Source organism: Phascolarctos cinereus, unplaced genomic scaffold, assembly GCF_003287225.1.
Source record: "Phascolarctos cinereus isolate Bilbo 61053 unplaced genomic scaffold, phaCin_HiC Scaffold_726;HRSCAF=1367, whole genome shotgun sequence".
NCBI classification, from domain to species: Eukaryota; Metazoa; Chordata; class Mammalia; order Diprotodontia; family Phascolarctidae; genus Phascolarctos; species Phascolarctos cinereus.
Window position 1 is genome coordinate 361,352,354 of NW_027556098.1, and position 19,915 is coordinate 361,372,268.

The 19,915-nt window shown below is 40.1% G+C and overlaps 1 protein-coding gene across 1 annotated transcript in view; it reads left to right on the forward strand.

Annotated features, from left to right (window-relative positions):
* MACF1 (microtubule actin crosslinking factor 1) overlaps window positions 1–19,915 on the forward strand; it is a 370,629-nt gene that overhangs the window by 122,840 nt on the left and 227,874 nt on the right. Inside the window, 3 exon segments of the mRNA XM_078145466.1 lie at window positions 7,873–7,962; window positions 12,592–12,669; window positions 17,268–17,360. Of these exon segments, the coding sequence (XP_078001592.1) occupies window positions 7,873–7,962; window positions 12,592–12,669; window positions 17,268–17,360 (261 nt within the window).

A 19,915-nucleotide genomic window follows, 5' to 3' on the forward strand; every position in this document is an offset into this window, starting at 1 on the left:
TGGAAAACAGTTAATTCCAGAGAGTAGACAAATCAGTGTGTACAAGGCCCTGGCTGTGATGAGCGCTGGAGATAAAACAGAATCAAATTGTTGTTCAGTCATTGCCTTCATGTCTGACTTTTTGTGAATCCATTTGGAGTTTTCTTGGCATACGTACTGAAGTGATTTGCTGTTTCCTTCTCCAGCTCATTTTATAGATGAGGCAAACTGAGTGAAAGGACTTTCCCTGGGTCACACAGAACTATCTGGCGTCTGTGTGAGGCCAGATTTGAACTCGGCGGGATAAGTCTTTCTGACTCCAAACCTGAGGCTTTGTGTGCTATGGCGCCACCTAGCTGTCCTTAAGGAGCTTGTCTTCTACTAGAGGATTCAACACATGTACAGTTAAGTGACTATAAAGGATATTCAAAGTACTTTTGGGAAGGAAATTATTAACAAGTGAGATAAAAATGGAAAGGCCTAGTATTGGAAATATGGAGCCTGAGTTGAGCCTTGAAGACAACGAGGGATTTCAGGAGGTAGAAGTGAGGAAGGATAACATTCCAGACATGAGGGAACCACAAGTGGTCGTTTTTAGAAGTGGCAGGTGGGATCTCCTGTGTGCAGAACAGGTAAGCCAGTTTGGCCCAAAAATATTAGTCTTTTTTTTTTTTTGGCTAGGCAGTGAGGTTAAATGACTTACCCAGGATCACACAGCTAGTGAGTGTTAAGTGTCTGAGGCTGGATTTGAACTTAGGGCCTCCTGACTCCAGGGCCAGTGCTGTATCCACTGTGCCCCTAGCTGCCTCCCAGTATTTCAGTGGGGGAAAAGCAGTGTAGCATGGTAGAAAGAGTCCTGGATTAGGAAAAGAGAAGACATGAGTTCAATTCTCTGTTACTTTGGTAGATGTATGCCCATGAACAAGTCATTTAATTCCCTAAGCTTTTGTTTCTACTCCTGCAAAATGGGGAAATTAATACATATACCATCTACTTACCTTGCAATATTTTTATGAAGAAAATGCTTTGGAAACTATAAAGCATGTAGAAATGAGAGAGCTGTTACTAAAGTAGCATTTTGTCATTTTGTTAACATACAGGCTGAGGATTAGACTTGCTCTTCACCCCCAGATGGTGAAATTCTTCTACCATTTGGGCATCCATCAATCCTGAAATCTTCCTGAGTCTAGCTCTTTAAAACAACAACAACAACAACAACACTCTTTTCCCCCCTCTACCTTCACATTTATTGTTGAGTAGAGCTAAATGTTCATTCACCTTTTCTTGCCTTTCTTTCCTGGCCTTTTGCCTTAGTTCCCAGAGTTGAGTTTTATGCAGATTGAACTTTTTCAGAGAATGCCCTGACCTCACTTAAGAGCTACCTTCTCTCTTTGATATTCCTAAATAAAAGCTTTTTTAGAATAGCTGTCCTACATTGATTTCAGAAAGCTACTAGCCACTTCTCTTTAGAAGACCCGTGCAGATATTCAGACCTAAGTTAGAATTCCAGCCTTTGGCAATTCAACCCTGGGTAAGTTACTTCACCTTTCTGTTTCTTCTAAACGAGAATAGATAATCTCTAAAGTCCTTTCTAGTCGTAATTCTATGACCCCATGTTGTCAACACCATTGGTTTACGTGGTGAAACTGAAGTACAGGAAGGCTCAAGCTGTAACTCAGTTAAATTCATGTTTCTTGACTAGGGCTGGAGATGGACTCTGCAAGGCAGATGAAATGAATATAGGCTGTCATTGGTCCCATACTCTAATCTTTTTTGACTTCAGAGAACTTGCTACAGCTTTTACTCCTTCAAGAAGATAGCACCACGTCTAAGCCACAGAGAGCCAATCAGAATAGAGCTTCAGAAGAGATTTGATTTGTATTGGGTTAAAACCTGCCTCCTTAAAACACATATGTCCTTTGTTCTGTCACTTTGATATATATATTGACCAAATTTGCCATATCTCCCCATAGGAGGCAAAGTTTCACGTATTTTAAGGCAATGGTTCTTTTTTATATAAATTTAAAACCTTTTATTAACATCTTTTGTTTTTATATCACCCTCATTTCTAAATATGTCTTTCCTCCTTCCCTTCCCCAGTAAGGCAGAAGATGGTGAGTGATTCTTTTCCTTTCTGAATAGTCTCTTATTCAGGCCAAGCATTCCCAGTTTCCCTAACTGCTGCTTATAGGACCTCATTTCTAGATTTCTCAGCATTCTGGTTCTAATACTTTTGGACACTTTCTAATTTGTCGTTGCCCCTTTTAAAGCATGGTGTTCGAGGCTAGACATGCTTTAGTAGCAACACCTCAGTGTTAGATAATTTGAAACTTGTGTTCTCTTAAAACTACCTAGTCTTGTTTTATGTACATTGTAGTTAAGCCAGTTCTTGTACTTAAATCATTGATATTTGAATCCAGATATGGGGCTTTTCCTTAATCCCCAATAAACTCTGATTTATTGTTATATTAGAGAGGCAGTATGAGTAGGAATTCAGGGATCTGACTTGGACTCAGGAAGATCTGGTTCCGATCCTGTCTCTAACATATAGTAGTTATGTAAAACCAAGGGCAAATCAGGTAACCTCTTAGAACTCTGAGGAAGCTCTCAAAAAACTGTTTTAAGTTACAGATGAGTCCCCCCATCTTCATGGGTAAAATAGTTTCCATACCAAGTGTCCTCTACATTGAAATCACAGAATTTTGGAAGTGAAAAGGGATCTCAGGAGCAAATTAATCAACAAACATTTATTAAAGACTTATCACTTGTCCAAAGCATAACTCATTGTCTTTTCTTCAAAGTCCTCTGCTCTTTCCACCTTACCCATGACTGTCAAGGGCACTTCAGACCTCATTGTCATCCTCACCTCACTCCCCTCACCCCACATATCCAATCTATGCCAAGCCTTTTTCTACCATCACATCTCCTATATATCCCTTTCTGTCTACTCACACTCATCTTTCTGGTCATTCACATTTGAACACTCAGTATTGAATTAGGTTAGAGTAGTACTGTACTTATTTCTCATGGTGTTTTCACTTGTTATGATACCCTCAGATTTCATTCACTTTTTCAGCAGCTTTGTTGTTTCCATAAAACAGAGTAGTGTAGGGGGATCAGAACTTCATTAGGAAGCAGTTGATCTCAGTTCTAATCTTTGTTTGGACAAGTCACTTAACCTCTCTAGTCTTCGGGGTTTCTTATTATCTTATCAAGTCAATTATCTGTTTACCAGCATATGAATATATTATCAAATGAGGTAATATTTGTAAAGCACTAAGCACAATGCCTGGCATATAGTAGGCACTATATTTCCTTCCCCTTTCCTCTTATCTATCAAACGAGGCACTGGACTAAATAAATGAACTCTGTAAGACCCTTCTGGTTGTAAATCCTACGATCTCTCCTAGCTCTTGTTCACACAAATTGTTGCCAAGCTAAGTCTTTCCATATAACACTTATTAGCATTATTATGGTAAAGCTAAATGTAAGACTTTGCACGCATCCTCATTAAATTTCATCTGGTTGATTTTGTACCAATGTCTGAGCCTGCTGTGATTATTCTGGTCTTGTATTCTGATTTGTTGTCATAGACAGCTTAAAGCAAAACAGAAACTTTAGTCTTTTCAGAAGACTATAAAGAATATATGTATTGTGAGTTTTCTTCCTGTGCCATGAGCTAATGTTTATTGACTAATAAAATTCATCATCCTTTTGTTATTTGAGCAAAAATTAATCTGATTTACAAAGTAGAATGCCACCAAATTGTCAGCTAAGTAGCAGCAGTGACCAGGATGTATGTATAGCATTAATGAGTGTTCATAAAGTACGCCTGGAAAGCATTTTGAGCTCCACAGGAGAAAAACGTTATTCAAATACCAACAGTGAAATGTAAACATACATTACATTTTAGGAGGTCACTGGTTAAGAGAATTAAATCAGTTAGAACAGGTATATTTTATATTATCACAAGTGGCATTAAAGTAATTCCTTTTTCTTTGTGACCTAGAGGTGCTGTCTGGACTAAATATTTTGGACTACCTGCAGTGCCCATTCTGAAAGCTGAGACTATGCTTTAAACCAGTGGCTTCTCCTGTTTCACAGGCCAACTAAGAAATATTTTGCTTACTTCCCTCATCTCAGAGCCACTGTCTCTCAGAACAAAACTGGTGATGTGTAAGGAAAGGAGCCCTGAAGCTATCAGGAGGCTTTAATTCTAGTCTGAGTTTTACCAATGAGTCTGATAAATATATGTAATATAAGGGGATTAGCTACTTGGTCTTAAAGTCCCTGCCACTCCTACCATTCTGTGACTTTGATTGTAGCTTGGTCTGTGGTATTAGCTTTCCATTCTAGTTTTGTGTCATCTACATATCTGATAAGCTATGTCTTCTGCATAACAATGTTGAAAAGAACTGGGCCAAGGACCGAGCCTTGTAGCAACCCCTAGGTTAATCAGCAGTAATCATCTTTTTGGGTTTGTTTAACTAGCTGATAGTAATACTGTTCAGCTGATATATCACCATCTTATTCATAAGGATATCATGAGAGACTTTGTCGAGGGCTTGCTGAAGTCAAGATAACACTGAGTCAATGCTATTTCCCTGATATACCAACCTAGTAACTTATCAGAAAAAAGAAATGAGGTTAGTTTGAAACCATGCTGACTCCTAAAGATCATGGCGTTCTTTTTTAATCACTCACAGACTGTTCTAGGTTTCCCCCACCCTCTAGGTTTTTGTAAGGCCAACACAGTCCATGACATTACATTTCTCTCCTAAAAAGGAATGTTAATAATAATTAACAAGTTTTTTTTTAAATAGCCAATTTTATAATTTTTAATTTTTTTTGTTTTTTGGTGAGGCAATTGGGGTTAAGTGACTTGGCCAGGGTCACACAGCTAGTAAGTGTTAAATATCTAGGTCTGGATTTGAACTCAGGTCCTCCTGACTCCAAGGCCAGAGCTCTATTCACTGCTCCACCTAACTGCCCCTAATTAACAAATATTTATAAAGTACTTTCTATACGTCAGGCAACGTGTCAAGTGCTACGGATATAAAAAAAGGGCAGAAATAGTCCCTGTCTTCAATGAGTTTACATTTTAATGTAACAAATTTATACATTCTAATGAGGAAGAAAACATATAAATAACTAGAACATATAAGATATACAGACCAAGTAAAAAACAGTCTGAGGGGAAGGTATTAGGAGCTGAGGGTACTAACAAATGCCTCCAGCAAAAGTTAGGATTTAGGCTGATTCTTGAAGGAAGGCAAGGGATTCTGACATTTCTGTGTGAGTAAAGAGAGCATTTCAGGCACAGGACACAGCCAGTGCAAAGGCATAGGGAGAGGGGGATTGGAGTGCCAAGTGCAAAGAACAGCAAATTGGCTAGTAGGTTGTAGAGTATGTGGAGGGGAAAAAGGTGTAAGAAGACTAGAAATGTAGAAAGGCACTGAATTGTGGAAAGCTTTCAGTGCCAAACTGACCATTTTATAATTTGATTCTGCAGATAATAGGGAACCACAGGTATTTGTTGATTGGGCGGACTAGAGAATGGATTGGAGTAGTGAAAGACTTGAGGTAGGAAGACCAACCAGCAGGCTATATAACAGTCCAAGCAACTAGGGTGGTGGGCTGTATGAGCAGAGAGAAGGGCTCATATATGAGGAATGTTGTCAAGGTAGAGATGACTGGATTTAGTAAAAGATTGAATATATGGGGTGATTAAGAATGAGAAATTGAGGATGACATCAAAGTTATGGGGGCAAGATGCCGGGGAAAGTGGGGGCGCCCTTGAAAATAGTTAGAAAGTTGGTAAGAGGGGAGGATTTTGGGGGAAAGATAATGAGTTTCATTTTGGACATGTTCATATAGGCCATCAAAGACTTTCAAAAGGCAGGCTGCAAGACTGTAGCTGGATATTAAGATCTGGGGATCATCTGCTTTGGAGATAATAATTGAATCCATTAAGAGTGATAAGATCACCATGTGAGATATTATTTTGGAAAATGCTTAGAGGGCCGAGGCTGAGCTTTAAGTGACTCCCACACTTAGTGAGTGTAACTTGGATGAAGGACTAACAAAGAAGACTTGAATAGGAATGATCAGCCAGATTGGATGAGAACCAGGAAAGAATAATGAAAACTTTGAGAGTAGAAGAGCTTGAGGTATCTAGTATAGATGGCTTTCTGAAGGAGTTTAGCTATGAAGGGAAGGGGATGTAAAAAATAAATAGCTGGTGGGTATGGTAGATAGAATTAAGTAAGGGGATTTTTTGAAGATGTGTGGAAAGCAGCAGAGAAGGAGCCAGATTATAGGTAGAGATTGAAGATTTGATAGTGGGGGATATTTCCTGAAGAAGTCAGGATAGGATCTGATCAAAGATGTTTATAGAGGGGTTGATTTTGCTAAATAGAAGAGCCACATGTTTGTCAGAGATAGGAATGATGAAGGAGATAGTGGAAGAACTTATCTGAATGATTAGAGAAGAAGAGGAAGGGAGAAGGTCTTGCCAAGTGGCTTCAATTTTTTTTTTTTTCGTTTAAGAGACACTATCTTTGACTAAAGGTAAGGAATGGAAGTATCATGAGAGGCTTGAGGAGAGATAGTGAATTGATGAAGTTGGAATAGAGCATTTGCCTTCCTTCAATGACAGACTAGATCAGTTAATATTAGATAACATAAATTTGTATTTGACTGAATCATCATGGTTTTCTGATTTTTCTCCACCTCAATTCAACGCTATGAAAATAGGAGCAAAGGAGGTAGATTCTGCGAATTATACAGGATTGGTGTTTGGTAAGCTATAATTGACAATAGGGCAACAGGGCAAGGGATTCTTATGGTAGCAAATGGTGTAGTTCACCAAAGCATTGAGATAGTAATGGGAGAAGAGTATAGCTGGTGCAGAGGTGATAGCCTGGGAAAGAACAGAGAGAGGGAGTAGAAATCACAATGAAGATCATAAGCGTGGGGAAAGATGGAATGAATAGAAGATTATGATCAGATGAAGGAATTTCAGAATTCTTGAACAGGCAGATAGATCACTTGTAGGTGATGGCAAGATCAAGGATATACAAGGATATCCCTGTGCGTAGCTGAGGTAGAGGGGAATGTTGTTCAGTCATTTCGGTTGTCTCTGACTTTTCATGACCCCATTTGGGGTTTTCTTGGCAAAGATGCTGGAGTGATTTGCCGTTTCCTTTTCCAGCTAATTTTACAGATGAGGAAACTGAGGCAAACAGGGGCACATAGCCAGTAAATGTCTGAGGCCAGATTTGAACTCAGAAAGGTAAATCTTTCTGACTCCAGGCCCAGAGCTTCTGGAGTTTATTGAGTAAGGGTATGATGTACTAGAGTTTATTCTTTAGGAAAACTACTTTGGTTGCTATGTTGTTGATGAATTGGAGCAGGGAAAGACTTGAGATATGGAGACCAATTAGGAGACTGTTGTGGTAGAGGTGGACCACCACAACACCCTTCTAAAATTGTTCTCTCCCTCCCAAAATTGTTATAGAGCTCTTAGTTTGAAAACATTCCTTTGTTCATATTCTTCTTGCTATCATAGTTAATTTATGTGTATGCCATATCCTCCTTATTTAGATTTCTAAGCTTCTTTAGGGTAAGGGCTGCTTTATTCTCCATATTTTTATCACTAGTGCTTGGCATAGAGGGCCTGGCACATTTAGGTGGTTAATAAATGTTGCTGAATTTAATATACTGTGTAATCTCTGAATTCAAAGCTTTTTATCATGTTAAACAGTTCCTACGCTATTGATTTTTTAGATTGAGTTTATTAAATTGAGTTTTAGATTGAGTGAACCAGGGATAATTGCAGTGATGATTAATTTATTCCAGGTTAAGTAGTATTTATTTTATTCTCATCCCCAGGTCCGCAAGCACATTAATGATCTCTACGAAGATCTTCGAGATGGTCATAACTTGATATCTCTTCTGGAGGTTCTCTCTGGGATCAAATTGGTGAGCTTCTACATTCTTGTTATGGGGCAATAGAGTCCTCGGTCTTTTTGTAGGTAGGGTCATTGTACCTCTGGTTTCCTTCTTTTCCCCTCACAGGACATGATGTTCCATTAGGGTGATTTTTTTGGTAGTCATTCTTTTTCGATTGAAGCATGTAATTATATAGGCAATGCTTTCATTGTGACCTAAGTGACATCATTATTTCTCAGTAGAAGACAGAAGAGGATATTCCCATCTCAAAAGTTGTTTTGTTCTCTCCGTATTAATATTTTGTCTGTGTCCAGTTTTCAAACTTTTGGGGTCATTTGGAGGTACAACTATATTGAACAGGTGTGATTTTTACTTCCCAGAAATTGTCATTCAGTCTTTTTTTTCCTTTTTTCTTTTCCATTCAGTCTTTTAATAGATTCTTCCATCTGTCTGTGATCTTTGGTCATTTCCTTAGGTCAGCTGAGGACCTGCAGTTTGCCTTTAAAAGCCTAGATGTGCCCCCTGGCCCTTTCCTACTCATGTCTAACTACCTCACTCTTCCCCTCTTGTGGCTGAGTGAGTTGTCACTTCAGAAGATGGCCATCCTGGCTTTCGGTACAATTAAAGTCATTTCCTTTGGCCAGCTAGTCCCATCTTAGTCTGTGAGAGAGTCCTTTACTTCTGTAGTACAACACAGCGTGGGTTTTCCCTTTCTATCAGCCTTCAGCTTTTGTCCATGCTATTTTGAATGAGTAAGCAGATAGAATTTATAGGCACATTATCCCATGGGTTATTGATCTCATGAGTTCCATATTTTGTTTCTGGCATCTTAGGCAGTATGTTTTTCATTGTGAGAAACTCAAGATTGGATTCATAAAACATTCATTCCTTATTGGATAATATTTTAACCTTTAGGGAGATGAGGAAAGAGGATAGGATTTTGTAGATTTTGCCCAAATCTTCACCATATTCTTACTCCAGTGTCTTATTATGCCATAAAAATGACCCTGAGCTCTTGAAGGCTATTCAGGTGCACCACAGGTTCTACTAAGTTTGAAAGACTTTGAGTCTGGTATTGGCAGCAGTCTCTGTTTGCTTTCCAATCTAGTTAAGTATGGAAAAGGCTCATTACCAGGAAGTTGACCAGTAGGTAATGAGTTCTTTGGCCATAGGAACCCAAGAAATACTCAGAGGCTTAGTCAGCTGGCTCCATTGACTTGTGTACATCCTAGGGTCTTTAAATTCATCTGAATTTAACGAATAAGTCAAATTTGATCTGTGTTCATCAGAGAAATTTTTTCAGCCCCCTGGGACTGGTTGCCTTCCACATTCCTCTTCTTTTGGTTTCTTACCCATTTGCCTTCTAGCAGGGATGATTTTAATTTCCTCTCATGGCTTTCCATGATCTTATAAACATGGTTAGCATATGAAGCTCTGTCTTGTAAATTGTGTGCCTTATCAAAATTTTACTGCCACTTTGTACTTCACTTCTCAACCTCACTTAAGAATGAATTGGGCATTTTGGTTAGTGTACTTGATGAATATGTTTTTTATGTTGAAATCTATCTTATTGGTAACATTCTCTCTGGTTGTATTACTTCCTTTATGGTAGAACTCCTACCATATTAAGTTCAAGCCCTAATGAGATCCATTTTTTTTTTCCGTTTGCCTCCATTAAGAGAGACCTCTTTAATGTTGTCCGAGATGTTTATAGAACCATCACTATGTCATTTGTGGAAAGTTGATATCTCCTATCTACTCCCACCCTACTCCCTCCCTTTCCTTCTTTAGCTAAAATTCATGAGTGGTCCTCTAGCACTTGAGATGGCTCATTGTTAGTATAATCATTTGCTCTGGTCTTGATTGTTCTCTTATTTTTATTGGGAGGTAGGGCATTTTCCTATTGTTTTCTTTTCGTCTCATTTGTATTACATTCATTCTCTTTTTCATTTTGTGTTGTATAGCTGAAGAGGGTGAATGGCCAGCAAACACAAGATGTGTTTCATTCTTAGTCATGAGTGTTCTCTTGTCTTCTTTGGGAGGGGGGCATTTTCATGCTGATTTCATCTGTGGTGCATTCATTCTCTTTTTGATTTTGTGTTGTGGATTTCCTGTTGCTTTGTTGTGTCTGTGGCCTTCCTGTTGACCAAAGGAGCCAGCAGGGCTGAAGACCCTTCGCCTGGTGAGCATGCCCTCCTGGCGTCGAGCAAGCATCGAAGAGCAGGAGGAGGAAGATGATGATGATGTAGTAGGTCTTGGACCCTTGGGGTCATCAATATCCCAGCTGACACTGCAGGGGCCATAAGATGGTCTGTCTCTCTCTGGGTCTCCAGGAACTCAGTTAACTATTGCCTCCATCTCCAATGAGGAGTTTGCTCCCGAGAGTAGTTAAAATTAATCGTGCCTCCTGCCACACTCTTAAATGATTTTGGATTTTCTAAGGGCATATGGCAGTAATGATGTTGAGGAGGCAAGAGATTCTGTTGGGACCTAGAGACTTGGAGCTGTCCAGTAGCCAAGGAGGTCCTATGTTTTTCTGGAGAAGAATTCTCTAGGTGGCCTGCAGTGTGAGAATGTGGAAATTTGAGTTATAGCATGTCAGTCAATTGCTTATATCTCCCACCTTCCCAAAGACTAACTGAAACACCTCCTGACCTCTCACTCTCTTAGAGACAATAGAGGGGAAAAGAAACCCCTCCTTTGTCATTGCCAAAGGCAACCTGTTGTTCGCCAACACTCACTGCATGGAGTTGCTTAGCTTTGGACAGTACTGATTGTAGCCTTGCTGATAGACAGCAAAGACTTAACCTTGCATGTTATTAGGGTGGTCACATGTAAAGAATTTGGTGGAGTTTACGGCATAAGTATAGAGACTGGAGAGGCTGTGGGGAGCCTTCTGTGCTCTCAGACCCTGCTCAGCCTTGAGAATATACCCCTTCTGGAAACGGGATCCTGGCAACATCTGTCTAGTAGCCCAGTGCTATTCCTTGTCTACCAGAACCCAATTTTTCTCCTGTTTGGTCTTGATTCCCATGTTCTAGAATTTATATTTCACAGGCTTTTGTTACCTGAGTCATGTTTAAACTCCCCCAACTGAGGTGGTAAGAGAGAGGCTTCTGCTAGAAAAAATCCGTATTCCATTTTCTAACCTAGAAGACATCCTTTTGCCCAAGGAAGGGATGGCACCGTTTCAGAGTGCCCCAGGCTTTCTGCTGCTCCGAGGGCCTTCTAGAAGAGAGAATTATCTATTTCCAATCCTCTTCTCCATCACCCCCATCCCTCCCACATTATCTTCCTTTCCAGTCAGTTAGCCTAACTGGACCTGGACCCGGCTTTCTCTGACCAGGTCCCTGAAGCAGATCACCCAGACTCCTTGAGGTTATTGTTTAGTGTCAAACTGGCACATTGGGGCTAATTAGATACATTTTAACAGCAGGGATGCATTGGGTCCAGTATTGGTAGAATAAAAGCAGCTCTGGATTTGTTCCTGACTTGGGTAAAAGAGGGTGAATATGAAAAATGTTAGAGTTAAATAGTTTTGTGCATACTCATCAGAAAAGAAGATTTGGTTCAATTTTAGTTGAATATTAATTAACCTTAGGATAAATTAGATAATAATGTTATAATAATGGCAGCTAGCATTTACACGGTTCTTTAAGGTTTACAAAGCATTTTTGTAAATATCTCATTTTGTTTTCACAACAATCCTAACAGGAAGGTGCTGTTATTATCCTCATTTTACAGATGAGGAAACTGAGGCAGACAGTGGTTAAGTGACTTGCCCAGGGTCACACAATTTATAAGTGTCTGAGGCCAGAATTGAATTCAAGGCTTCCTGAGTCCAGATCTAAAACTCTATCCGTTGTGTCACCTAGCGTAGTTAGAGTGTGGTGGGATGGGTCTCTTCTCTATGACCCTTTTGGTGCCATGATGCCCAGGTTTGTGGTCCTGGCCTAAATACCATTTTTTCTTGGGTATTATGTACAACAGCTAGAAGTTAGCATATCAGAAATGTGCCTCAGATTTTTTCCCACTTGATATTTCACACAGGAACAAGAAGTTGGCTTTCTTACATTTGCAGCTCCTGTAGCTATAGGAGATTGATTACCACACCCTCCCTAAATTCTTCCTCCTCTCCTGGGCACTTTCACTTGCTCTTCTACTCTAGAGTATGTTGTATACAGTCCCCATCTGCCAGAGTCCATCATTTCCTAGTAAATGAGGCATTTTATTACAGTTTTTTGTGTGCTACCAGATCTTCCCACCATTCTCTTAACATAGATTTTAAAAAATCTTTCATTTAAGGAGGTTTCTTGTCGTAAACAATGGGAAATGATGATCCAGAGTCATAGCTTGCCAAACTCAGGCACACAAAACAACTAGCAGAGCCTGATACACGGAATTAACACCAGTGGTGACAGTATGTTGCATTTGTAATGTGCATGGCAATAATCTAGGCGTTATTTGGTGGGAATGGAGCTGAGGATCAGGCTTTTGGAGAAGATATAAATCTTTTCAAGGAATTTATATTCAGAAGCAAAGGGCTTATCAAGGAGCTATTCTTTTCGAGTATAGTTTCTAATTTTTGAAATGATGGGTAAACTGACCTAATTTTGGGCAGCAGGCAGGATTAAAAGTTCTTCTCTCTTGTGATTGCAGCCCCGAGAGAAGGGCAGGATGCGTTTCCACAGACTGCAGAATGTACAGATTGCTCTGGACTTCCTGAAGCAGCGGCAGGTAAGGTTGCTTCCTCCTTGTTTGCTCTTCCCTTTCCCCCAGTGGTTTAAAAATGCTTCAGGTAGCATTAACGATGCTGAAACAGTGACCTAGTTCTCACTTTCTTTCTCTGGGAATCATTGGAAGGAAATATCACTACAGATAGATGTTTTTTGGTCATTTTCAAGTTGTATCTGACTCTTTGTGACCTCATTTGGGGTTTTCTTGGCAACGATACCAGAGTGGTTTGCCATTTCCTTTTCCAGCTCATTTTACAGATGAGGAACTGAAACAAACAAAGGTTAAGTGATTTGCTCAGGGTGGCACAGCTAGTAAGTGTCTGAGGCCAGATCTGAACTCAGGGAAAGGAGTCTTCTTGGCTTCAGGCCCCGTGCTCTGTTCACTATGGTGCCACCTAACGGCTTTCATTACATATGGAGGGGTTACTTAATCCTCTCTGTGTGCAACCCTAGTAGTGATTCTGTTTTCCATCTTTGTGTTTACTTAAATATGGGCACAACCTGTTATCATTACCTAACATTTACATAACCCTGCTATCATTATATGGCAATATTATACTCTTATTACATAGCATCAGTTATAGCACCCATGTAGGATCTAGGTGTCTGCCAGGGATCCTGTGATAGAACAGACAGTAAGGGTGAGACATACTTGCTCTCAGTGAGTAGAGCCTACCTACTGGAGTCTCCCAGGACACAGGTGACTTCTGTACCTTTATTAGTTGAGGTTCCTGCTCTGCCCTGCCTGGTTGTGGAGCTATGTGTAGCAGGGTTGTTTGAAGAAACAGAGAAATCAGACTTAACTGCCCATCCTCTCATTTTACAAATGAGGAAACTGGAGCTGGGAGGAGGAAAGTATAAAGTCACTTTGTCCAAATTTATGCAGATAGTGCATACGTTGATTTGGACCTATGTCCTTTGACTCCATACTCTTTCAATGGCACCATGGTGCCTCTTGACAAATTATTTTCCCCAGTCAAAAGGAAGTAATTTCTACTCTAAAAGGATATCCCTCTTTCAAAATAGGTATTTGTGGTGATTAGCTATTAAATAGATATTGCTTGAAATTTATCTGTAATCTGCTTATCCATAGTTGGATAGTCTTTTTTTTTTTTTTTTGGCTAGGCAGTAGGGTTAAGTGACTTGCCCAGGGTCACACAGCTAGTAAGTGTTATGTATCTGAGGCCAGATTTGAACTCAGGTCCTCCTGAATTCAGGGCCAGTGCTCTATCCACTGTGCCACCTAACTGCCCCCTGGATAGTCTTTTAAATGTTGACAAAAGCTTTCTTTCTTTTTTTTGCTTCTTTTACTTTTTGGTGAGGCAATTGGAGTTAAGTGACTTGCCCGGGGTCACACAGCTAACTAGTTAAGTGTCAAGTGTCTGAGGTTGGATTTGAACTCAGGTCCTCCTGACTCCAAGGCCAGAGCTGTATCCACTTCACCACCTAACTGCCCTGACAAATGCTTTCTGACATTGATTGAGCAATATAGTTCCTCAGACCTGATTTTTTAAAGCTCCTAATTCTTTTATTGCAGATTTTTTCAATGACATTTTAAAATGGTCTTGCTTTTTGACACTGTAGCATATCATACACATACAACTTTACTATGCCGTGATAGTCATGCCTGTTTTTGAGTATCATGTCCAGTGTCAGGTCATTAACCTTTAGAAAGGATTTAGAGAAATTGGAGAAGGTTCAAATCCAGAAAAGGGGAACAAAGGTGTTAAGCAGGGACTAAAAGGATTAAAAAATAGGGCCCTTTAGGAAAGATTTGTGGGTTTGGGATGGTTAGATTAAAGACAAGAAGGCCAATGGGTGATTCAGTTACTGTTCTCAAGTGTCGATAGAGCTAGGATGACTCTCTTAGTCTCTCTGGGCCACAGCTTTATCATCTGTAAAATGAAGGGGGCTGGATTAATTGGTTTCTAAGGTCTCCTTTAGCTATACCTTCAGTGGTCTGATCTGAAAAGTTTTTTTGGGGGGGATGTGCGTGTGTGCACGTGCATGCGCGCGCGTGCAAGAGGCAGGAGGTGTATTCTTGATCAGTTGTGCTCCATGTCTGTGGAATACTGAATAAGAGGAAATGGATTTAAACCTCTTAGTCTAGCATTCATGACTGTCCATGATTTAGCCCCTAACCTCTTTATAGCCTCATTTTTTATTGCTCCCCAACACAAACCTTCTGCTCCAACCAGTCTAATAGACTTATTAGAATCTATAGACACCTCACTATTTCCTACTTTTCTGCCCTTTTTGAACCTGCCACAGTTTATAACACAGTATCCTTTCAATAATAGATGCTGTATTATTCTGTAATAAGTCTTTAATCTGTTGTTTGGTTTATTGATTAAGTGATAATAAATTAGATTTATTTTAAAAAAGAGAGAGAAATGACGTAGTAAAAGTATAGTAGAAAGAGCACTGCCTCCAAAATTGAGACCCTGCTTTTAGTAATGACTACCTCTAACTGACTGGGTGGTTTGGGTAAAGTATCTGAATCTTGGTTTCTTACCTTTAAAATGAGGAGGTAAGATTAGATAGATGACTTCTAAGGTCACTTCTAGGCCTTGATCTAGAATTCTATGAAAATGTTTTGACTATAGGAATTTTTAAAAACTGCTACAATGAGCTACCAAATTTTAGAGCTCCTATCCATAGAAGATAAATTTCATTTGTAAAGGAAGCTCCATCTGCTAATGTTAGCAAATTGTGATCTTAGATAGGAACCAACTTCACTGCCAGGTTAAGTGTCATGCCCTAGGGTCACACAGCCAGTATAGGTCAGAGGTAATATTTGAACTTGAGTCTTCTTCTTTCCAAGGCTAGCATCTTCTTGACTCCAGACTTAGTGCTCCATCTACTGAGCCACTGTCCTCAGAAGCCATTGAAGGAGAGAGTGAACAGTATCAACTACTGTAGTGAAATTAAACAAAGCCAAGGGCTGTGAAAAAACCATTAGATTTATTGATAGCTCATATTTATATAATGCTTTAAGGTTTACAAAGCTCTTTATCCAGTTGGATTCTCACAGAAATTTTGCAAAATAAGTACCACAGATATTTATCCCTACTTTATTGCTAAGGAAACTGAGGTGTAGCAAGATTAAATGATTTGCCCACAGTCATACAACTTGAAAGTGTTAGAGGTGGAATTCAAGTCTAGATTATTCTTTACTCTAAATCTAGTACCCGGTGACTTGAAAACGATAAATTCCAGATTCACAAAATTGGAAGAGACCTCAGATGCTCTCCAGACCAATCCATACCTGGCTAAGGATCCTTTCTACAATATCTTCAGCAAAAGACCTTAATTAATGGGAACCTACTAGGTCACAAAACAGCCCATTCACTTTTGGATGGTTCTAATTGTTAGGAAGCTATATATCTGCTTTTCTAAAACTTCCAATAACTGTACCTAGTTCTTTTCTCTAGTGCCAAGCAGAACAAGTCTAATCCCTGATGTTCAAATGTGTGTGTAGAATAATCTTTAAGGAATTTGATGATTGAAAAAGAGATAATTAGGATTCTAGCTTGAAAGAGTAGCAGTATTGGGATTTTTTTTCAAGATGAAAAAACCCAAGACTGTTTGTTGATAGGTGCAAAAGAGCCAATGGAGAGAGATATTGAAGATGTGAGGGGGGCATTAATAAAAATTTTAGAACCATAGAAAATTAAAATTTGAATCTGGCTTTAGAGATTAGATAGCCCAACACTCTCATTTTCTACATGTAGAAGCTGAAGCCCAGAGATATGAAATGCGTTGCTTCTAGGTCATGTAGACAGTTAATGGTAGGGCCAGATGTAGAATCTAGTCACTTATACCCAGTCTGCTGCTGCCACTGCTATATCATGTGGCCTCTCATGAACCAGGTTTCTTCTCATCGTTCTCATTGCTCCCAAATGATGAAGCAGGGTTCCTAAGGAGATGGGAGTAAATGGGATCAAGAGCATAGGTAGAAGGGTCAGCCTCAGAAAGGAGGAAGGAAGGTGAAAAAGAAGGTGAAGAGACTGATCTTTAAGGGTGATATGGGAATGTCAGGTTTGGGGTTAGAGAAGACAAAAGTACCAGGCTAAGATTGGTAAGGGTGCTGGTAGTGTGTAGCTATTGTGAACTTGCCAAGAAATAGGAGTCAAGATAGCCAGGGCTGGCAATGACACTGGGGAAGAGGGAAAAAAATACACCCCTATTCCACTTCCACTGACTGAGGGAAATGAAGAATGTGGTGAAAGTAAGGCCTCTGTTGAACATGGTCTCCAGGTGATGTCCTTTAGAGTATTCCTGGTTTTAGTTCAGGGAAGGAGGAAGAGAGAAGTAGCAAAAGAGGGAGGATGAAGCAGTATTTAACTCCCAAAGTAGGACTGACCTTCAATGTATATGTGTGTGTGGGGGGTGATGGAGTATGGAAATGGTTTGTAGAGACTGGGAGGGAGAGAGGCTGAGGTGAGAAGTAGTGAAGGGTCAAGAAGGTAGAGGCAGGTGGAGAAAGTATAAGATGATAGAGGTAAAGGAAGCAGAGAGTCAGAAGCAGGCTGACAATACATGTGGTGAGAAGGTACTAGAGTCAAGTTCTGATAGCCACTTGTGCTTCTCTTCCAGGTAAAATTGGTGAACATTCGCAATGATGACATTACGGACGGGAACCCCAAGCTGACTCTAGGCCTGATATGGACCATCATTTTGCATTTCCAGGTAGGACTTTGGTGATAGCTCTTACTGGGTCTGGTTCTACGCTCAGCCTGAGGAAGAAAGCAAGTAACTTTGCCTTTGGGGGTCAGTTTTGACTGGAAATTCTTTTGTTGTATTTAACAGAGAGGATCATTAGGGGTTGAGGATTGTTTGGGCAGTGTGTGTGTGTGTGTGTGTGTGTGTGTGTGTGTGTGTGTGTGTATTAGGATAGGGGGGAGGGTCTGATTTGGAAAGATTAGTATCAATATGGAGAAAAAAGCTGCTGAAAAGTAAGCTCTGAATGTCTCAACCAATTGCATGGTGAAATTGGGGATTTCACTGTTTCTTGTGCTTTGCCTTATGATTATTAGAAGTTTCTGTTTGTTCAGCTGGACTTAGGATTCTGAGAGTATTGCGTGGGGAGAGAAGTTGATTTTGGATGAGTTAGGATGGAGCAAAGGATAATAATCTTACTTTGGCATAGGATTTTTTTTTAACTCCAGCGATCTTAAAATTAATCTAATTGACTGCAGTATCTCTGCATCTGGTGTGCACATAGGCTCCTAAATAGAATCTTTCAAAATCTCCCTCCCTTCTCAGTACAGTGGCATCTTGAGAAGTGGTCATAGCATTGCCATGTTACTGTCCTCATTCAGATAGAACTGCTATTGTTGATTACTATGTGTGTGTACTACACATCTGACTACATCTCAAAAAACCTATGGAGAATGCACAGTTCCCTTCCATGTTTTGATTTTTATATGTAAAATCCAGCATTGTTTATAGCTGCCTTTTCAGCTCCTAGTTGGCTCACATCCATTGCTCAGAAAATATTTTGAATTTCCAGTTGTCTAATACCAGATTAATCTGTCTGTGGGTGCTGTTTCCTCCAAGTAGCAGACCATTGAGCAGGCTGGGGACTTGAGTAAATGTCAGGGACAGATCTCAGCAATCAGAGGACTGGGTGAGTCCTCAGCATCTCGTCTGAAAGATTCCAACATAGACAGAGGCAGAATTTCTGAGGAGAGCAAAGTGGGCACCTTCTTAGGATACAAAAGTAGTGGTGGTACAATAAAGGATATTTTTTAACGTTACTTTTTTTTGCAACTCACCACAAAATTTAAGTCACATACATTTAATTTTACCTCTCTGATAAGCTTATGGGAGCTCCTGTTGAATTGTACAGGATGGGCAGGCATTGATAGATAGAATTTTGCCTTTTTGGGAGGGACACTCACATCGATGAGATCACAGACCCGTTGGAATATTGGAGCAAGTTATATAAGCCTCCCAAGCTCTTAGTAGGTCATCTCAAGCCAGAATGGCCTCAGCTAAAGGCCAGGCAAGACCTGTGTATTACAGTCTGTCCTCTCTATATGGAGAACCGTATCTCTGGAGGGTTGGCCACTAGAGGCCAAATTCTGGGGGCTTTACCAACTGATGAATGCTATGTAAAAGAGACACAGTGGAAAGCATGCTGGATTTAGAATCAGGGCCTGCCTCTGTCACAAAATACTATTCTGACTTTGAGAGAGTTACTTCACCTTGTTTGAACCTCAGTTTCCTCATCTGTAAAATGAGAGGTTTGAACTAGTTGCCCTCTAAGGTCTCATAGAGCTCTAACTCTGTGATCCTATGATACCAAGGTCTGAAAGAGGAGTCTATCTTGGAAGGACCAACCATACATTAGTGAAATCATGATCCTACAAGTATAGGTGTCAAGTTATGTGTATCACAACAGTAGTAATGCACAGTATGGACAGCAATACACAAGGGATGTAATTTTAAAACACTTCACAGGCCACACAAATTTGGCCCATGCTGCATACATGAGTTTTTTCTGTGCTGAAACAACTAGGAGAATAATGTCACCTGCTGACTGAGTGAATAATAAGCTGCACAGCTAGTGAAGGAAAAATAATTCTTCAGAACTTGAAGTAATAGTAGTAGTAGTCATAATAATAATAGCAATTCACATTTCAATAGCACTTTGAAATTTAGAAGTGCTTACCTGACAACAATCTTGTGAAGTGTGTAGGACAGGTAAGACATTCCTTCTGGAAAGAGAAGCTGAAATTGTGGGAACTATGTCAGTTTTTGTTGGGCATGTAGGAGTAGCAAGTGGGAAAATAGGCACAGAGACACCTATTACATTGTGGCAGTGGGATGATTTTCTTAGAATTTCAAGGAGCTGTCCAGCTATCTCTTGGGTTAAATGTAGGGAAGATATTCTTAAGAGGTTTTCAAGTGTGTCCTGGGAAGCTAGACAAAGGTCCTTTGTTGAGAACTCCCTGGAGGACTAGAGACGCCTCACTGGGATTCTCAACTGAACAGAGGTTTCAAGAGACATTCCACTCCACATTTCTGCCCTCACTGGGGGTGACCATTGTGGACATGAGATCCAGGAATGCAGCTACTGTCTCCTCTTCATTTCCTCCCTACTGTGACAGCAACTAAATCCTTAGGCTCCAAGAAGGCAAATTCCAGGGCCAGAGAATAAGAGAATGAACCCTGAACTGCTTAAGTAACACTTTGTTTGGGAATGCAGGGGCGAGGTAGCAGCAGCTGAGGAAGAAAAC